We start from the raw sequence: 21312 nt of genomic DNA on the forward strand, positions 1-21312 counted from the left end.
TAGTATTCCGGCCTCTTCTAGCCGATCCAATTCCTTGTCGATTTTCTCCGTTGCTGCAAATAAGACGTTTTGTTTCTTCTTGAAAATGGGCAGAGTGTTTTTTTTAGTTCGATTCTTGTTATAGCCTTTGTACATTTTCCTAGTGAGAATACTTCTGGAAATTCTTTTTTAATTCGTCCTTCGGTTGTTGCGCTTCTGTAGACGAGTCTTCGACCCTATGTCAGAATTTATTCATAGGTTGGTCCCATAATTCGAATCGCACCATCCAGTCAGTACCGAAGAGGTTTTCGGATGTTCTATGTACATACATTTTTACTTTTTTAGTAACACCATTTAAGGTCACCGGGAGTGTGCGCTCTCCCTCAAATTCCACTTTATCGCCTGCCACAGATCGAGCTGATTTATTCGTCTTCTGCATGGTTGGTTTCCTTAGACCTTTCCACGTCTTAAGGTTAATGATGGACAGGTCTGATCCGGAATCCAATTGTAGATGTACAGTTTTATTTGCGATGTTAACTGTGACATATTTGCGCCGGTTCTTATCCGAATCCAAGTCGGATCTAGTCTGTCGGACACTATTCTTGTCATTGTTCTTCCTGCACTCGATCGCTTTGTGGTCCTTTTTGTTTCCCGCAGCAGCGATAGCATGGGCTTGTAGGGGGTCCGGGTCTTGTGACTGAGTGGTACTTATTAGGTGTAGCCTGAGTTTTCTTACTTCCAGCTTTGCTTTTTCGGGGTGATTATTTTTCCGATCTGAAGGTCGTCCTTCTAGTGAATATTGCACCTGACTCCTCGGCGTGTCTCGAGTTGTTCCTCACACAGACTACCCGTTGACAATCCTCGGCAAACTTCTATAGTGTGGGGCCCTGTTCGCTCTTGAGAGAACTCGTCGTCTAATCTCTGCGTTTTTGGATGAGACTAGATCCTGCGCAAACATTAAACACTTGAAGTCATCTGTCGATAAGTCAGACAGGCGGAAATCATCGCAGTGTTGTAATACCACGGACACGAAGGTAAGATAATCGTGTCCTCGCTGTTTTTTTGCATGTTAAAGCACTTCCATTTTGTATGAAAGAGCGTAGTATTAGGACTGAACCGTTCGGATAAAAGTTTGACCGCTTCAGAAAATTCCGATTCATTCGTCTTCCATGAGAAGAATATAATCCACAAACTTGCTATGTTCTGTGGTCCCTAATTTCCTCAAAAGTAGGCGAACCTTTTTAGCGTTGCTCCACTCTTGACAATCCACGGTGAAAACGTCCCATCCAACTCCGGTTGGTAGTTGAACGTTTCTATAGCGTTCCATATTGTACTTTGGGAAAAAGCAAAGCTGTTGTCCCTGTGTTTCATTCTATCGAACATTTTAACAATAGCTCTTCTTGTCTCTATTGTTGGAGTAGCATTCTTTCCTCCAACGCTTGTTGCCTCTCTTGAAATTGTAACGAGGGCTGTTTATCACGTTCTTTTAAATCTTCCTCAGCCTTCTGCTGCTGGTCCATCTGAGCCTTGATAAGCCGTAATAACACTGCTTTAAACACCTCCATCTTGTAATGGCTTTTCCAACCGCACGAGAAAAAAAAAGATTTATTTCCGTTTTTGACTGGAGAAGAGAGATAAGATATAATAAAAAAGAAATGTGTGCGTATTATTATGTAGAGATTCCGATCTTATGTTGGCATTTCATTCAATTATGCAACCGCAGCTCGATTCTTTCCAACTGAAGGTGATCAAAAACTTTCCGTAACGTATTGGAACAAAATGAAAAATACATCTTTACTGTGTATTCATGGCAAAACAAAAAAAAAACAAAACAAAATATAAACTGTGATACAATACAGTTGCAAAAGAATAAAAATAATTGCGGAATTGTCTGGAAGTTAATCAAAATGGCTAGGCTTTTTATGTGTGTGGGGGGGGACACGAGGAAGAAAAAAAGTTTTTTTCACTTTAAAACAGATAGTTAAAAATAGAATATTTCAGAGAATTCCACTCTATGAAAAAGTCTTTCCTTTCGATACTACTTTAGTCCAAGTAAAACGAAAGGGGGGAAAACATTTCTGTCCCGTTAAAAATTTGCATAAAGTTAGCAGCAAAAACAAAAGGCAACAAAAGCTTTTCTCTTCATTTGGAAAATGTTTGAGACAAGTTACAGTTAGAATTGTTTCGCGATGAATTTGGGTCAACATTTTTCTCTTTTTTTGTCCAATAAGCAGCCAAATTACTTTTTACGGCATTAACAAAAATGTGTTTGGTACAGTTCTTTTTAATTTATATATAGACAAAAAGATTACTTACAATTGAGTCGAGAGCTTTGCCTTTCCTTTTTTTCTTTTTTATTTTTAGAATTTTGTTTTTAGAAAGTAATTGCCAGCCGAATTCTTAAATCCGAAGTTCTTTTGAAATCAAATTAATTTCATTTTTTCCTTTTTTGTGGAGTTAACCGGTGTGAAGGTCGAATCGCCAGTTTATTATGGTGTTAAATGGTACTAAAAACGAAAGGAACACAGTATTCACATATATTATAGGCAAGCGGGTTGAGCAATACCATTCCTCAACTGTTAGGCGTTTTTGCACACGACCTGCTTAGCCGTGTACGAAACTGACTGCCGGGCACCGGTACTCGTTACCGGAAGTGACGTCACCAGATGAAGTGACGTCATGATAGTCCATTAATCCCATGGAGGGGCGTCTCTAACAGTATATATGTGGTTTTGTGTATATACGTGTCTGAATTCGCGTATTATCTAGTGATTAGATCCTATGTAAGTGTATACACGTGTGTATATACGTGTCACAGTTATCCATGTGACGTGTGTATATATGTATGTTCATCTATGACTGTTTAGCGTTGTGATGGTCTAATCTAGGGTGCGTTGTGTGTGTATGTGTGTATGTGTGTGTGTGTGTGTGTACATTTAAACACATTCCATAACGGAACAAGAATATACATAAACACCTTTACAACACAAAGGACGAATAGAACTTATTTTGAGTTTCAACATCTGGGCAATCGGGAACATACCTGGTCCATCTTTAGTCTTGATTTAACTGATTCTCGGAAAAACTGCAAATGGAGACACGCACAACTCGAAGTCTTGGTGATATTTGCAGCAGCTTTTTTTCTGGGTGTTTGCGTCATTGGAAATCTGCAACACTGGTCCTTAATCTTTATCATCGACATTTATGCTTACTCGGAGCCATTGCTGTCTACGACCGTCTTTCTCGTCTGACTTCGACCGAGTCTGCCAACTCTTGACTAACTGATATGTGTCTTTCACGATCACTCGTTACGTCGTTACTAAGATAATCACCTGATTCTTTTACATGCCATTACTCTAAGTTATCAACTAAATTTTTATGATAACATTTTTAACTTACATTCCTAAATTAATTTTTGGATTCTAAATAGTTGGATTATTCTAAAATATATTTTAGCTGACAAAACCTTTAATCATAATAATTCTGAGCCTGTCTCTGCTTTATTGTTATTTCGATGATGATGATGATGATGATGATGATGATGATGATGATGATGATAGTCAAAGAAATTGTCCTCAGTTTAAAACCCTGTTCAAAACTCCGACTATTTATAATATAAATATATTTTCCCCTTGCATTGTTTGACAGAATTAGTCATTTTGCAATGTTTCTTTTCTTTTCAGTTAAAAAGTTCCTAAGTGTTTGCTATTTCCCAAATTGGTCTCCATTAAAAAACGTTTCCACGGCCCGACTGGGGGTGGATGGAATCGATCCCAGACTATGCTCCCACCTGATGTACGCCTTCGTCAAGATCGACGCCAATCTGAACATCTTCCCGACCGAACCGAATGACCTGCGCGGCAATTACGAGGCCTTTAACGGGCTAAAAGAGGGTTACGACACGGTCACCATGCTGTCGGTAGGCGGCCAGCTGAACGCTGAGATAGGGTTTCAGCTGGCTTCCGCCTCTGACGAAAGTCGCAAGACATTTGCACGAAACATCATTGATTACGTTCGAAAATACAACTTCGACGGCATCGATATCGACTGGGAATACCCACGTGCGGACGAGAAGCATCAATTTACCCTTCTGTTAAAGGTGAGTCCGATTAACCACTCGTATTTGTCATATGTGCCGGGGTTTTTTTTTGTTTGTTTGTTTTTTTTTTTTTCATTTTCTTCCTTTGAAGATTGTAATGCTGGGTATGACGCAGCCAAATCAGCTGCCAACATTGCCCTGCTTTTTATAGAAAACAACCAAGAGCTCCTTTTAGTATCCTTGCTGTTCCCTTAAATGCAATTGTCTGGATCTCTTTTGCACTTGGTTCACCAGGAATATTAGTTAGGTAGGACTTCAGGTACTTCTTCATAAGCCCTGTATCACCTATAATAACTGGCATGATTGATATCTCACTTAGATTCCAGTTTCTTTTCATATCATACATGAGACCTTGATATTTAGTCTATTTTTCTCTTTCGGCTCTGTTCAGACCTCCATCATTAGGGACACTCAGGTTGCAACTCTCTGACTTATTCCATATGTGCCGTCGTTATACCTTCAAACGTGTTTCAATTTATGACACTTACTAGTGTTGAAAGTATCTCAAAGTGTCACAAACATAGCAAAGACGAAGATGGCAAGAAGTAAGAGTTCGTAAAAAATAACATGTGATCAGTCGTCTAGTGTATGCGAATCCACTAAATGGATGTGGTATCATAAACCGAGGTCTTTCTTTACAATTATACACGAGATGTTTCTCTTATTATTTAGGGGTCCTGAATATGACCTTAAACTATATCCGGTGGTGAGGCCCCAGCTTGCGGGCTTTAGGGGGTGTGGAGCCACCCTTTAGTTGACATTGCTCCCAGGTCCATTCTGACCCGGGGTGGTAGTACCTGTTAGGGTCCCAACTATGGGTTAAATAGAAACCGACTTGAAAACAAGAAATATATTCTATTTAAAAAAAATTCTTCCGAATCTTTGGATTCGGCATTAAATAACCTGATATGGGTTGATATGCCGTAAAACAAAAACAACCAACCAACTTATTATTTAGATATGTAGTCGTTAGCAGAAGTTTCTCTCAAACAGGTTATACATACTAAGCATAAAAGTGTCAACTTTAGCCATTTTAACCTGAAAGGAATCCCGGGGGAGGGTTACAACAGGAGTTTTTTTTTCGGAAAATCCGTTTTGTTACTTTTTTTTTATTTACTCATATCATGTTTCATGTTTGTGCAAAATTTCAAAAAAAAAAATTCCAAGGCGTAGTTATTGAGAAAAGTGCAGACAGACGAACAGACGAACGGACGAACGGACAAGGGTGAATTCACAGGACCACGCTCCTTTTGTCGGGGGACCAAAAATGTTTAAAACAAAGAAACTATGAGGCACACATAATGAACAGAAATACGCATTTTTTTAATGCGAAACAAAAGAACCCAAAAACAAAAAGTGTATGTGGCTTCTTGGCAGAATTGATTTATTAGCTTGGTTGGGTCCCCCACGATCGAAATTCTGAATATAATTTTTTTTTTTTTTTTTTTTTTTTACATGGTAGTCACCACTTATTAAGGCCCGGAAGCCACTCGGGGATAAGGGTTATTGCGTGTGCAGTAATCAATGGGATAATATCGTAGTAATTGTTTGTAATGGGATTTGATAAAGTGGCTTACTTAAGGGGGAGGTTTATCCGGAATTTGTTTATGTTGGACTTGAAGATATCCAATTTGTAGTCAGGTGAGAAACAGGCAAACAGTGTACACTTCTAAGAAAGAAGCTTTCTTCATAGGAACTACGTTTTGATTTAGGCACAGATAAAGAGTGGGGAAAATTAATTACAGTGGTTTCAGCTACACGGGTGTTTATCGTGAAAGATTGGCGAGGGGGGGCAGAGATTGGAGCTCAGACGAGCACTTTCCATGGAAATCACGATAAAACAAAGACAGCACTTGCCATGGAAATAACGATAAAACAAAGACAGGCTCGCAACGTCTCTTCTGTGGGAGAGAGGTTGTAGGGAAGAGAAAAAGGCACCCCCCCACTAAACTACAAAGTCTATTTTGTACTCTGTCAATGCAGGATAGGCTGTTTTTAGCAGCTCCTGCCCAGATGTGGCAGCAGTATTTGTATATATTTATGAAAAAATTAAAAATTAAAATTTAATCAAGAAAAACATTTTCATTTCTTTGTTCTTGTGAAATTTAGCTTGTGTAAGAGTCCGATTAAACACACATATTTGCCGTTGCTATGTCTTCAAACGTGTTTTAATTATATAAAGAGCAGTTCACCGTGTGTGTGTGTGTGTGTGTGTGTGTGTGTGTGTGTGTGTGTGTGTGTGTGTGTGTGTGTGTGTGTGTGTGTGTGTGTGTGTGTGTGTGTGTGTGTGTGTGTGTCTAAACATAGACTACATACCGAAAGAACATGTCAGAAACATAGACTACATTCCGAAAGTATCTTAAAACTCTGGAAACTGCATCCATAATATACTGAACATTAGTTGGAAGTCCTTTACTCCTGACATTGTTGTCCTTAAACAGTCCAACAACCAAACCATAGAAATGAGGATTGTCAAGAATCAGATGCGTTGGACTGGGTACTTCGTGAGGATGCGAGATAGAAGATTACCAAAACAGATTTCTTCCGTCTAAAGCTTGTTGAACCATGTGAAGTCACATAAGGTTAGGGAAGAATTTTATGAGGATGCGCTGCCATCCAGTCTATCTAAGTATTGTTATAATATTTGTGGAATAGTCTGTAAATTTACAAGTGGTTTGACCCGCCACTCAAAGGTGCATATTATTAGTCTCTCTACAAGAACCAGCAAATACTGGCAAGTTTCCCTGCCACATCTATAAACGATTATGCAAGAGTGTAGCTGCACGGAACAGCCATTTACATGCACATGGACGTCGACATCAACCAGAAGAGATAACAAGCTTCTGTCATCATGCACAGCTAAAAATAAAAATTACAAAACAAACATCTACAAAGTTAATATATTCTTGATCTACGTTGCCTCGAATGAATCAAATCTAAAATTTCAAAAGTAAATTATTCATACTTTGAAGGCCAGCTTTTGTCAAACGAGTGTCGGTTTTTCAGTCATTTTATATACTTATTTAGAACAAAAAATACGGATGAATTTAGTGGATAAAAGAGAGTTTTCTGTGTCTATGTGTGTGCCCAGCGACGGAGGAGAAAGAGGGGGTTGGGGAGAGGAAGGTGAAGGACTAGGCAGGGGAAAAGAAAGAAAGAAAGACGGATAGAGAGAGTAGGTAGACAGATATAAGTTTTGATAGAAATATTTTACACGTTTTCTCCGGGTACCACCCTATTGGTTGTGGGAACATGCCAACCGGATGCTAACGTCTCCAGCATAAGAGACAAAATAAAAAATCGTCGTTTGCACATGGCTCCGCGCATCGTTTCCGTTTGGAAAAATAAAAATAAGAAACCATAAAAAGAATTATGAACCAATGGCAGAGCTCCCCGCCGAAAATAAAGGCCTAAATTATCACAGCCGCTGGGAGCCGGTTTACGACTATAAAAGGAGGGGACCAGAAAGAAAAGAGAGGAGAGATTCGCCTAGCTGCGTCAGTGAACGCACGGACAGTCTTCCACCCGACCTAAAGAAATGAAGAAGAAAAAGAAAAGAAAAGGAGATTCGCCCAGCTGCGTCAGTGAACGCACAGACATTCTTCCACCCGACCTTAAGAGATGAAGAAGAAGAAGAAGAAGAAGAAGAAGAAGAAGAAGAAGTTCCGCTCTCACGTTATGAGCCAAGACGCCTTCAATTCTAACAATGCCTATTGTACACAAACCAAAGAAGAAAAAGAAGAAGAAAAACACAGGAGGCGAAAACGCCGCGCTGCTAGGTTGATAAATGTAGTCGCCGCTCTCAAGTTAAAAGCCTGACACATATCACCGAAGTAGCGCGACCAGCCGCCACTTACCACCCCCATCGTCTGAAAAGATAAGTACGCTTTGTTTAATTATACTACCCTACTCAAGTTCATTCCGTATCAATGCATACACACGCTGGACTACCATTCTCAATTTTCCTACAACAATTATTCCTTTTCCCACACGCGAACAAACAATAGTGACCCGAACTTGAGATGAAAACACATTTCCTTTCTTGCTACAACATCAGTCCTGCAACGAACATTGGTTATATACGCGCGGATATGTCCTAACTAAAATATTCATTTCTTTCAACAGCTAATAAACCCACGTTTATCTTATCCATTAACTGAGTCTTTGTTTCCTTCAATTCCTCATTCGTTTCATTATTCTCTTGTAACGGGATTGGGGTATTTATATATATCCTAGTCTCCTACAGGTAATATAAATATACAAGACATGTTGAAAAGAAGAATACTGTTATATTACAGCACTGCATTGTCGCCAGAGTAGCTTTGACTACTTGACTATATTTACTTCCGTCCAATCGCAGCAAGAGTGAGATTTGATAGAACAACGGATAAAATATAGTGCACTCTGGTCTAACAAAAAATGTTTGTGCAGCCCCGATAGCAGCGCCTCAAGCGGTTAGCGATAAACTAACTTCTTTTCAATGCGAGAAGATAAAGCCTAGGAAAATGGATCCTGTAGGACTACGCAGAACCATACCTCAGCCCGAAAGAAACAAGATCCCAGCCATCACAGTGGACCAAAATCTGTTGGGTTGATTGTCGAGGACGTATCATAGTGTCTTGAAGTATTTCTCTTCTTCACTGGATTTTAAGCAAACTATCCATTTTTACTCTAAAATCCAGCAAAACTTCCACAAACAAAGTTTTTTTCTCCACAACTCCTCACTTGTGGAACTCGTTACATCAGGAATGTTTCCCTATAAACTGCAACATAGTCGTTTTCAAACCTAATGTCAACAAATATCTGTCGTGTCGTCCTGCTCCAATCCTGTTATTGTACTTTTCCATCATCGAATTTCAACTATCTTTTATTCTAGAGTGGATTTTCGCCTCGGTAGGTTGTGATCATTTGGTGTGAAAAAAGAGAGAATCATATACTTATCGGAAGAGTTCATTGTGTATCTAAATAGAGATGTTATCATAATAGTCTTGCTAACAGGAGTGCACGACGCACGACGGGTTCATTATTCCTAAAGACCAGCTGCTGCGTGGTAAGCTTCGCATAAAAAAGAGACCGTAGCATTAACCTACAATAAAGTTTAAAGATGCGGAGAACCTTAAGCTGATGGAAATGATGCCAATAACTGGCGATTTGAACTGTGGCTCGAAACAAGTCGAGAAAATTAATCGTTGAAGGATGTAGAAACTCTAAGGAAAAGCGTGTTAAGCGTGCAGGATTGAAACGTGCTCTCATAAAGCAGGATGAGTCTGCAGTTCCTGCCGACTTTAAACAGAATTGAAATCTACAATCTGTGGCAGATTTCTTCTGTCTGAAGCTGGCTTGTTGAACCATGTGAGGTCACATGAGGTTAGAGAAGATCAACAATTTTATGAGGATGCGCTGCCACTTAGTCCGCCTAAGTATTGTTGTAATATTTGTGGACTAGTCTGTAAATCTACAAGTGGTTTGACCCGCCACTCAAAAGTGCATATGATAGTCCCTCTACAAGAACCAGCAAATACAGGCAAGTTCCCCTGCCATATCTGTGAACGATCATGCAAAAGTGTAGCTGGACGGAACCGCCATCTACGAGCACAATTGGCCAATTTATACAAAACAATGAGGTCGTTACTTCACATCGTTGCATCAAAGTCTCGTATTTTAGCTTTCTTTGGTTTTCATTTTTAGAAGAGTTCGATTTGGGGCAAGGGGAGATAATCGCCAAATTACTGGAGTTTCATTGGCAATTCAACCTCTGCATTATTGACTAACTATGGACGTTTCTCAACAGACGAGAGGAAATAAATAGAAAAATATCTATTTGAATTAGTTTCGATATGACAATCCAGTAGTGTAACTACAATCCAAAAATGTCTAGTAGAAACGTGATACTGAGGTACTTATTGCCATAATTAAAGTTGTCTAAGATTAAAAACAAACATTCAGCCGGTATATAGGCATTTTCTGATTGTTTATTTACGTGTCTAGTTACACTCTGCTATTTTTTTTTTTTTTTTTTTTTTTTTTGCCAATAGATTTAATTTGATTTGATATAATTGGTATTAACTTGCCTCTCACGGCGATCAGGTGAGGTACAAGGCTGGGAAGTTAGGAAAATCAGTTCGTCCGAAGGAGCATTCTAAATATGTACGAAAATAACTTAGCACGGATCTGTCGGCATCCAGAGGTGCCTTAGATCAGGCATATCAAACTCAAAGTCTCCTCAGGGTCATAGGAGTCGATTTGTATTGTTGGGAGAGTCGCAAAAGCTGAACACGTTAAATAAAATTTTTTAATTTTTTTTTAAATTTAGAAACACTCGAGCAAATTCAAGTAATAATGTGCCTTAGACAATCAACTATAAAGCAACACTTCCTCTTCAGAAAGGTGAAGGTAATGCCTGGAAGAGAGCACGTTTTAGATGAGGAATGTAATGCCTCAAAAAGGGTCCGATTGTTCAAGTCACACTCTAAGGTGTCACAATGACGCCATGGTGAACTTCGACTGGAATGACAATTGGCGAATCAGTATCTACTTGCTTCCACCACAGCAGGACGTGGCAAAAGCCTGGAAAGTAGGGACAACTAGCTACCCCGATGAGGCATTTTAATCGAGCACAAAACTAGATCATAACGATCCTTTCAGCATAAACCACTCTCCGCAATAAACCACGCTCTTGAATTAGGAGGTAATACCTGAGAGAATGCTCCTTCTAATACCAATCTGAGCCATACGACATTCAAAGAAAAAAGGGTACTGTGGTTTCAATCAGCTCCTAAATTGGCAAAATGGTGTCAAGCCTGCACATCAGTTGGTATGGCAAGTGCCGAAGTAGCACGTAATTTGTCAAGGGAGGAAAAAAATAAAAAAATAAAAAAATAAATAAGCATTCCTTGCTAATAAAACACTGCAGAATATTGACTTGATTTTAGCAAGTTTTCTAAAGTAGATAATTACGTTGCAAATTTCTCTCTCTCTCTCTCTCTCTCTCTCTCTCTCTCTCTCTCTCTCTCTCTCTCTCTCTCTCTCTCTCTCTCTCTCTAAACCGGTATTTAATTACCAGTAAATATACATTTTAAAAAGCCGCAAGTGCCGAAGTAGCACGTAATTTGTCAAGAGAGGAAAAAAATTAAAAAATAAAAAAATAAAAAAATAAATAAGCATTCCTTGCTAATAAAACACTGCAGAATATTGACTTGATTTTAGCAAGTTTTCTAAAGTAGATAATTACGTTGCAAATTTCTCTCTCTCTCTCTCGCTCTCTCTCTCTCTCTCGCTCTCTCTCTCTCTCTCTCTGTCTCTCTCTCTCTCTCTCTCTCTAAACCGGTATTTAATTACCAGTAAATATACATTTTTAAAAAGCCGCCGTACCGTAACTGGGACACAGATTCCGGTTTCCCAAGTTCTCACCCATAACTTTAACTAGAAGTTCCTCAGCAAGAAGATTTACTTGGCAAAAAGAAAAACAAACTATTTAAAAATACGGACATTGTGTCTCTCATGATAGCCATGACTGTCGGTCAATCCTAATTAATCTTGTCCTTCACTTAACGAAGAACATTATGAGACGATTGAAAATGAATAGAATGATTTGATCATTTATGAGAACGGTTTATAACAAGTGCTTGCTGATATTCGTTCCGAACTTGTAGATGTTTTATTCTGCAGAGATTCATTCCCGTGTTAATGTGCACCGCAGATCTAGGAAAGAAACACTTTCATGGAAATTTAGACTGATGCCAGATACATGGAGTAAGAGAGGAAACTTTTTTTTTTTCATTACAGTTGTGGGAGGGATTTCTCTGGCGAATACTTTATAAGAAGGGATCATAGATTGGGGCTCGGGCGAGCATTTTCAATGGTATAAAGATTGGAGCAGAGAAAAATTAGCAACGTCTTTATTTTTGAGAAAGGGGCTGTAGAAACAAACAAGATATTTGACTTGACCTTGAATACTGAGGAAATCGGTTAAGCTTCTGCTAGCGACGCTTATTTTTCTTTTGGTTTGTTTTTTGGGTTATTTTTTTTTTGTTTTGTTTTTTTTTTTTTTTTCTAAATTACGAACGAGTACCACTGAATTGACAAAATATATTTTAGTTAAAGAATACTGTTTGTTTTCATCAATCTTTGTTATAATCCAGTTTAAAGGTTTACAAGGAAAAGAGAACACTGGAATAGAGTAGCAAAATGTATTGACAAAAAACATACAAAAATGAGAGCTATTCGTTTAACCGATGAGCAACCTCGGTTAGTCCACCGGATATCGACTCCCGCTTTATGACCTTGTCTTCCGGTGTTTATTGTGTATGAATCAGTTCATTCGTAAGTAACACAGGTAGTTCTACCACAAAACCCATGTCCTAAGCTGATTACTCCGAAAGGTGTAACAGTGTTTCTTTCTCTTTGGGTAGTCCATGAGTTATCTGTGATCTTCCTTTTTTTCTACCAGAACGTCATAGTTCTGGTGTGATTTAGGGAGGCTCGATATCAACTGTGTTGTGAACGGTTTCAATAGTGAAAGTCCTTTTGGATATCGGAATGGTATTCTTTAATAACAAATAACTGTTCTCCATTTTGTTGACTAATAGAACATTTTCCTGTTCTTTGAGTTTTAACAGTTGAGTATGGTGAGTTGGAAGCTTTTTGAAATATTTACGAAGTGATTTAGCAAAAATACCGAACTCCTTTCTGCCAATGACTTGAATTCTTTTTTAGTTAATTTCTAATGGTTTCGATTCTAATCAATCAACATAATAATTGCTACTTCATTTCACTGTACACATAGATTCGAAAAAGTTGTCAATAAAAAAACAAAAAAAACAAATATATAGCAAATAAATTTAATCAAAGGCAAGATAAGTTATTTTTCTACCTAACTGGATAAATTTGTAGTAGTTTTATTCATTGTAAAATTTTTATTCGGTTCAAAAACATGCAGTGTTTATCGATATATTTGAAAAAGATAAATGGAGGCGAGGTATCTGTTGAATACGTTAAGTTTGGCAAAATGAGTTCAAACTAAAAAAATTATACAAAATACTGTTAGAAACTCGATATATGCCAGTCTATGTCACGGTAACATATTTTGAGTGAGTTTCTCTATTTCAGATATTTTACAGATAATATTTTTTACAGATAATATTTTTTACAGATAATATTTTTACAGATATTTTTTACAGATTATATTTTTTACAGATAATATTTTTTACAGATAATATATTTTACAGATATTTTTTACAGAATATATTTTTTACAGATAATATTTTTTAGATTATATTTTGTACAGATAATATTTTTTACAGATTATATTCTTACAGATAATATATTTTACAGATAATATTTTTACATGTAATATTTTTTACAGATAATATTTTTTACAGATAATATTTTTTACAGATAGTATTTTTACAGATGATATTTTTACAGAATATATTTTTTACAGATAATATTTTTTAGATTATATTTTTTACAGATAATATTTTTTACAGATTATATTCTTACAGATAATATATTTTACAGATAATATTTTTACATATAATATTTTTTACAGATAATATTTTTTACAGATAATATTTTTTACAGATAGTATTTTTACAGATGATATTTTTACAGATTATATTTTTTACAGATAATATTTTTACAGATAATATTTTTTACAGATTATATTTTTTACAGATAATATTTTTTACAGATGATATTTATTTAATTATGAATAAGTATAGCAACGTATGCAGGTGGTGAAATTGTTTCACCAAAGTCAGGGTCAAGTTCAGTGCCTTTTAGGACTCCTTGCATAATATTAATCAAAAAAATGTTCCTTTAAAATTAATTTGTGTTTCGAGTAAGATAATTATGAAGACGAGAGTGGTACCATTAAAACAACCAACTCTTATGCTTCAGAATTTATTTTTCTACAAAGTCACCGCCATTCCTAATGCACTTTTACCATGAATTCAATGAGGCGTCTCTGCTTCTGACGCACCTTCATGAGAAAGGTTTCTTACTTATAATCTCACACCGACAATATTTACAACAGAGAGATGAAACTTTCGTGTAATAAGTGCATGAGTTCAATCATCCTAACAATGCTACTTGCAATCCTATCTGATCCATTCGGGCGGAATAAAAAATCGAAGGTATTACTTTTTTGAACACCCCATATATATATATATATATATATATATATATATATATATATATATATATATGTGTGTGTGTGTGTGTGTGTGTGTGTGTATTAGTTTCAAGGTTATGGTGGATTTATGAAGCATATGTATATATATATGTGTGTGTGTGTGTGTGTGTGTGTGTGTGTGTGTGTGTGTGTGTGTGTGTGTGTGTGTGACTGTGTGTGTGTGTTAGTTTCAAGGTTATGGTGGATTTATGAAGCATATATATATATATATATGACTTGTATGTAATATACTGAGTTCGTGTAATCCAGTAAATTTTCATATACCAATAAATTTTAAGCCAAAAAGAGATGACTTAAAAAGTAAGCTACAAAATTATCATATTTCATAATTGAGCATTAATATTGAAATTGTCGACCGAGCATGGAAACAATTGTAACGTAAAATGAAATAAACTTTTTGTTGCCATCAACACCTTTTTTGAATGTCTTGATTTTGCCTACACAGTATATATATATATATATATATATATATATATATATATATATATATATATATATATATATATATATATATATACACACGCACTGTCTCATTGTGTTATTATCTTGCAGGTTCTATGGGAAGCTATTGCTGACGAGGCTGAGACAACTAAAAAGAAGCGTCTCCTGTTGTCTGCCGCTGTTGGTGTTGGTCGGAGACGAGTTGACACCAGCTACGAAGTAACAGAAATAGTCAAGTAAGTAGGACTCAAATGTTGTTATATACCGAGGGTGAGTTCTTATACGTGAGATGCTCTTCGTTGATGGTGCAGCATCGACGGCGCACTTTGAAGAAACGTTACAACGATTCATCAACCGCTTCGCGCACGCATGCAGAGAGTTTGGCGTGACCATCAGTCTGAAAAAAAAAAACTAACAATCTCGGTCCATGTGTAAACATCATCATTGTCGGAAATTTTTACATACTATCGTTCAATCATCTCCAGCAATTTCTTTTCAGATGCAGAATTCCAAAAACGTATCACCAGGGCGGCAACAACTGGTGCTCGTTTGATGAAGAGAGTATGGAAAAATAAGATGCTGATCACAAATACCAAGATGAAAGTGTATCAGCCTGGTGTGCTTAGTCGGCTACTCGACAACAGTGAATCATGGGCACTCTACTTCTGTTATCAGAACAGACTCGACATCTTCCACCTGCCCAACTTCGGGTGAATTCTAGGAATTATCTGATAGGATCATGTATCAACCAAAAAGCGTCCTTGATCAGACGGACATTTTAAGCATGCTCGCTTTTTTCATCAAACGACGATTCTGTAAGTTTTGCCAAGAGAATGGATGATGGGAAGCTCCTAAACCATATTGTTTATAACGAGCTCCAACTTTAAATCAGCGGGAAGACGTGTCTTCTTCTATATATATAAAAGCGAAAATGTACGTTCGCTTTTTGTGTATGTCCAAGAAAAGCTTTTTTTTCAGAAAAGCGGTCAGTCGGTTCACAACTTTTTAAAACTTTTTATATCACATGTAAATCGTAATATCTCACAGTTAACAACGGAGCTCGCCTGTCTATTTAATTTGCTCGACTTCGGGAAGATAAATATTCAACAGTTTTCGCTCGCCGCATGTAGGTTAAGCCTTTTCTTATAATGTTTCCCTCTACCCCCAACGTCTTGGGGGGGGAGAAGCATTCCCGCACTAAATGAAATGCTACCTCGCAGTCAAAAGTTGACCTCATTAAGTTATTAAAACGTGCACTTGCTAATTTAAGTAATTAAATAAATTCAAACGTGTTCCCGTTAGCATCTCGCGGGGGGGGGGCAATGGTTAACGTCGCACTTTTTTTTTTTTTCACACTTTAATTTACAACTTTGCCTCAAGGGTTCGGGTTCGATCCTCATACTTACCTACCAAAACATTTTTTATTTTACCCCTCCCCCCGGAGTTTTCACACACACCTCCAAACACCCGGGCAACGCCGGGTACCCCTCGCTAGTCTATAATATAAATCTCAAACCTCTGTTAGTGTGTATGTTTGTATGTCTCGCTAAAACCTTTGACACACGCGACAAACACTGACAAAATTGGTATCGTTTGAAAGCGCAGTCTCTCAAACGACACATATCCAAAAATTGGCCAAAAACATTAATTCTTTCACCGTCAACTAGGCCGTTTCTTACAAGTAGGGGTTACTTTTTTCATCGACATTTTTGCAAAGTCATCATACGCCTTGCAATGACTCAGCTTAATTTGAACGGCGGTGACGTCATATGTCGCGGTAAGCGTAGCGACTAAACCGTTCGCTTTTTTTAACTTCCTTCTCCTCTTAGCGTTACAGGTTCGAGACTGTCTGTCAGCCTGCCTGCCTACTACTTTTTTTGCGCTCGCACGGGTACTTGCTGCTGTTTTCATTTTTTAGAGGATTTTGAAACATTTGGAGGCGGGGGTTCCGTTGATGAATACCCTTACCATAAATCTCTCCACATCCGGGCAACGCCAGGTACCTCCGCTAGTGCGTTATAATGATATTTGCAAGCGAGACATGAGAGTGGGATGCATTGACCCAGCAGTGAGAGTCGGTGACTGAAGACCACGGCCGCTAGAGAGTTGTAAAGGAACGATCAAAAAAGAGTAATTAGAGGAGAAACTAGCACTGCAAAGAGAAGTTTGAGCAGAAACATCAGATGACTGCAATAGACTTCTCGCAACCAGACACCACATACATTTGTAGCAACTGCAATAGTGTCTGCAAGGATAAGCCAGCACAGTCACAGCAAATGCTGCAATTCGGCTACGCAATAATATGAGACACGAAACACCATTTCTCCTGATACACATGGATGTCAATAACATCTAGATTAGTCAGACTCTTTATAGGTGCGTTTTACATTCAGCCACGGAAAACTCATTTCTATGAATATTCAGGTAAAATTGAACAAGAACTTCTCAAGATCATGACTAGGAGAACCAACCACTATCCTTTCCGTCTTGAACAGAGTGCACAAACGAATTTCTAATCTAATAGTTCTTTCAATTTTAAGCCCTTAGCAGCTATTTTACGGGTTAAAAATCGAACTTTTTTCACGGGTCTAAATTTCCTTATCTATCATGTTTCAAGTCTGTTCCTCATTCCGACAGAGAGATCACGTTTTTTTATATACAGGGTGTCCCAATAAAATGTGTACACTCTTTAAATGACTATAACTCCAACATTTAAATTTATCATAATTTTTTTATGTATAAATAATGGCTAAGCAAGACTAAACTTTAAAGAAAAAAATCATTCATATATATATATATATATATATATATATATATATATATATATATAATGTCTGTCTCTAATCTCTGTCTCATCGCCGCAGTATTTCATTTTTTATGCTTGTTTTACAGGTACTTTTACGAAATGTGCTCTTATGAACGTGCTGCACATGTAGTCTATCCACGAAAATAACATCGACCAGCCCGACTATCAATAAAATTCCACCCCTACACTGTAGATGTTAATTGAAGCGGAAAGATTGTCTATTCTATTGTTCACTTTCTCACATGCTAACCTTGGAAATTCCCACCCTGTTCTTTGTTTCTCAGACCACACCAATATTCAGATATCTTGCTGTTCAACTCCTCGCCCAAGTCGCCCTCTATAAATCTGGTGTCTATTACAGGATGAGGTCACATTTATGAAACGGAGCAGTTGATTGACTTTGCTGTTGTCAAACCAAAACTAAAGCTGATTGGATATTTCGGACACAACTCGTTATAATGATTATGGAATCCATTAATCCGTAACTAACTACTAACTCTGTTTATTTGGCACTGCAAAGAGAAGTTTGAGCAAAAACATCAGATGACTGCAATCATCTCCAGCAATTTCTTTTCAGATGCAGAATTCCAAAAACGTATCACCAAGGCGGCAACAACTGGTGTTCGCTTGATGAAGAGAGTATGGAAAAATAAGATGCTGATCACAGATACCAAGGTGAAAGTGTATCAGCCTGGTGTGCTTAGTCGTCTACTCGACAACAGTGAATCATGGGCACTCTACCTCTGTTATCAGAACATTATTATCACAACTCTTTATAATGATTATGGAATTCATTAATCCGAAACTAACTACTAACTCTGTTTATCTGGCCAATAGGATAAACAATTAGCTTTATATGCGTATTCGTTAGACAAAATATGGTGCACCTATTGTAACAGACCCGCTGACACTGTTAGCGCAGCAGCATCTCAGAAAGGTATGCAAATGACCAAGCCGAAGTGTCGTCACAGCAGATATAAAAGGACTTCGTGGCTTAGTGGGGGATGCCCTTTTCTCTACCCTGCAACCTCTCTCCCACAGAAGAGACGTTGCGAGCCTATCCTTGTTTTATCGTTATTTCCATGGCAGGTGCTCGTCTGAACTCCAATCTCTAGTCCCCCTAGCCAATCTTTCACGACAAACACCCGTCTAGCTGAATCCACTGTGAAAAATTTCCCCCACTCTATATCTGTGCCTAAATCAAAACGCGGATTCCATGAACAAAGCTTCTTTCTTAGAACTGCACGCCTGTGGAACTCTGTTCCGTCTACCTGCTTCCCACCGAACTACAACTTGGATGTCTTCAAGTCCAATGTAAACAAATTCCTAATGAACCGTCCCCTTAAGTAAACACTTCATCAAATCTCCACACTAACATAATTTACTTGCAATAACCCTTATCCCTGAGTGGCTTCCGGGGGATGATAAGTGGTGATCACTGTGTAAAAAAAAAAAAAAAAAAAAAAAACATGTGTTCGAGACAAGGAAGTGGTATTCGATACACGTGGATGACGTCACAGCATAGAGAAAAAGTCACAAGCGGTAGGAGAAGGAGAAATGAACTGTTTAAAACATTTAGAAAAAAAAATGCGTTGTTGGAAATACCAGATATAAAGGCTTTTGTTTCCTTTGCGACGTGTTAACATATTAGCGACAACGTTATAACGGTATACTATTTCTTGATAAAATGATTAATTATAAGTTTCACATTTACTATTGATATTTTTGTCTTTGTTTGCTTGCCTCCCGCACAAGGTCGTTTTTGAATATGGGGAAACCCAGCTCCCCAAAACATTCCTATCCCTCGCGGTTAACCACCTGAAGAAGGCTAGGGGATTATTTGGCCGAAACGTGATGGAACAACAACAATTATGAAGATGAAGATAACAATGCTCAATAAAATTACACAAATTATGAAGCCTCATCTGAAAAGGGGGGGGATAATATATAGTATTTATCTTGTATTAAAAAAGAGCTCTAAACGCCAGAGAAGATACCGATTCTATTTTATATGGAAGATGCGCAACAATAACAATTGAATCAGTCTAGGATGATTTCTTCTTTACTGACCGAGGACAAAAATGAGGTGCAATATTAGAATAGATCTGATACGATGTTCTTAGCCAAAGGTGAGGGTTAAATACTGACGATTGATTCTATAGATATATTTGCCAATCTCCCAAATTAAAAAAAAAAAAAAAAAAAAAAAAGCAGAACAATTCTGATTAATTTACTCTTGATGAGCCGTTCCATTTAAGTTAACAAATTTACCGAATTTCCATTACTAACGATTACTATATTGTCCAATTGACTACTGTACACTCTATACCCTTATCCTCGAGTGATCTCTGGGCCTTGATAAGTGGTTATGCCTATGTAAAAAAAAAAACTCGCATCTTCCATATAAAATAGAATCGGTCTCTTCTCTGGTGTTTAGGGCATTTTTTAATACAAGATAAATACTATGTATTAGTTTTTTATCCTTTTGAAATGAGGCTTCATAATTCGTGTAATTTTATTGCGGCCTGTTATCCTCATCTTCATAATTGTTGTTGTTCCACCAGGTTTCGGCCAAATAATCCTCTGGCCTTCTTCAGGTGGTTAACCGCGACGGGATAGAATGCTGAGTCTTGTAACTGTATCCCAAGTAATTACTGCCTTCCATAGTTGTTGTTGTCTCACCACGTTTTGGCCAATTAATCCTTTAGCCTGATTTGGGTAGGATTGAAACCGCTATCTTCAGACAATGCTCACGACCTGAAGAAGGCCGAAACGTAGTGAATCAACAACAACTATGAAGGTGAGAATAACGGTCCACACAAAAAAAATGATAACACAAGATCGATATTGTTTCGCAAATCAACTATCGCAAACTACGATCTATGTTCTTAAAAAGCAAATAGTGTATTTCCAATAGAATTCATCGATTACACTCTATATCCAGATTTATATATATGTTTTAGGAAGTATTTTTTTATAGTAAAATGATTTTTAACTCACTAAGATTTGTCTATTTATACTGCCAATCATAGATAAACTTTTCTTCGTGTAACAAGGTTGATAACATTATAATAACATAAAATGTAGTCTTTTATGCGAGTATTAAAAAAAAAAAACATCTTTATGCTCATTAGATGAAAACATAAGAAGTTCGGCAACTTTTTTTTTTCTAAATTAAAAAGTAAAAGTTATGGGAAGGTTATTAAGAAATTAGTCTTTAACGTTTAAAAAAAAAAAAAACTACCAAGACTGAAACTCTTACAAAAAATTTAAAACGGGATGAAACTTTTGAAGCTGCGGCGACTTTATTTTCTGTTACAAGTCTTTATATATATATATATATATAAAAATATTTTACCTTCCCTGGATTATTTATCTCCTACCAGACTATCCATTCATTTGTAATCATCTTTTTCTTCACCATATTCCCTCTGCTTCACTTTTTTTTTCAAGAAAGATCTTTGACTTACTCGTTGTTTCATCAAATACTTTTGCATGCAAAATCCGATCCTGCATTTTGCTAATTCCTACCCTCTGATGAGAAGGAAAGTATTTCTTCGAAACTCCGCGGATTAAGAACTATCCACATATTATATAGTGTTTCCTTTTCATATTAAACATGTTTTTAACTCATTTCAAAGTGTCTTTAACATGTTTTATTAACTGTTTGCTCGTATATATATATATATATATATATATATATATATATATATATATATATATATATTGTTGCTTGTCACAATTCGTACACATATTCATCTTCATCCATTTGCCATCTTTACTTTCAGATAT

At 37.1% G+C, this 21312-nt stretch overlaps 1 protein-coding gene across 2 annotated transcripts in view; it reads left to right on the forward strand.

Moving 5' to 3' along the window:
* The window catches only part of LOC145247299 (chitinase-3-like protein 2), a 134168-nt gene that overhangs the window by 92087 nt on the left and 20769 nt on the right, over positions 1-21312 (forward strand). For both annotated transcript variants that reach the window (XM_080108922.1, XM_080108921.1), the window contains exons 3-5: positions 3663-4078; positions 14826-14950; positions 21309-21312. The exon at positions 21309-21312 is cut by the window's right edge and continues 120 nt beyond it. In XM_080108922.1, the coding sequence (XP_079965048.1) occupies positions 3663-4078; positions 14826-14950; positions 21309-21312 (545 nt within the window). The remainder of the gene's footprint in view (positions 1-3662; positions 4079-14825; positions 14951-21308) is intronic.

This window comes from Euprymna scolopes, chromosome 25, assembly GCF_053919585.1.
Source record: "Euprymna scolopes isolate OS-2025 chromosome 25, ASM5391958v1, whole genome shotgun sequence".
Taxonomy (NCBI): domain Eukaryota; kingdom Metazoa; phylum Mollusca; class Cephalopoda; order Sepiida; family Sepiolidae; genus Euprymna; species Euprymna scolopes.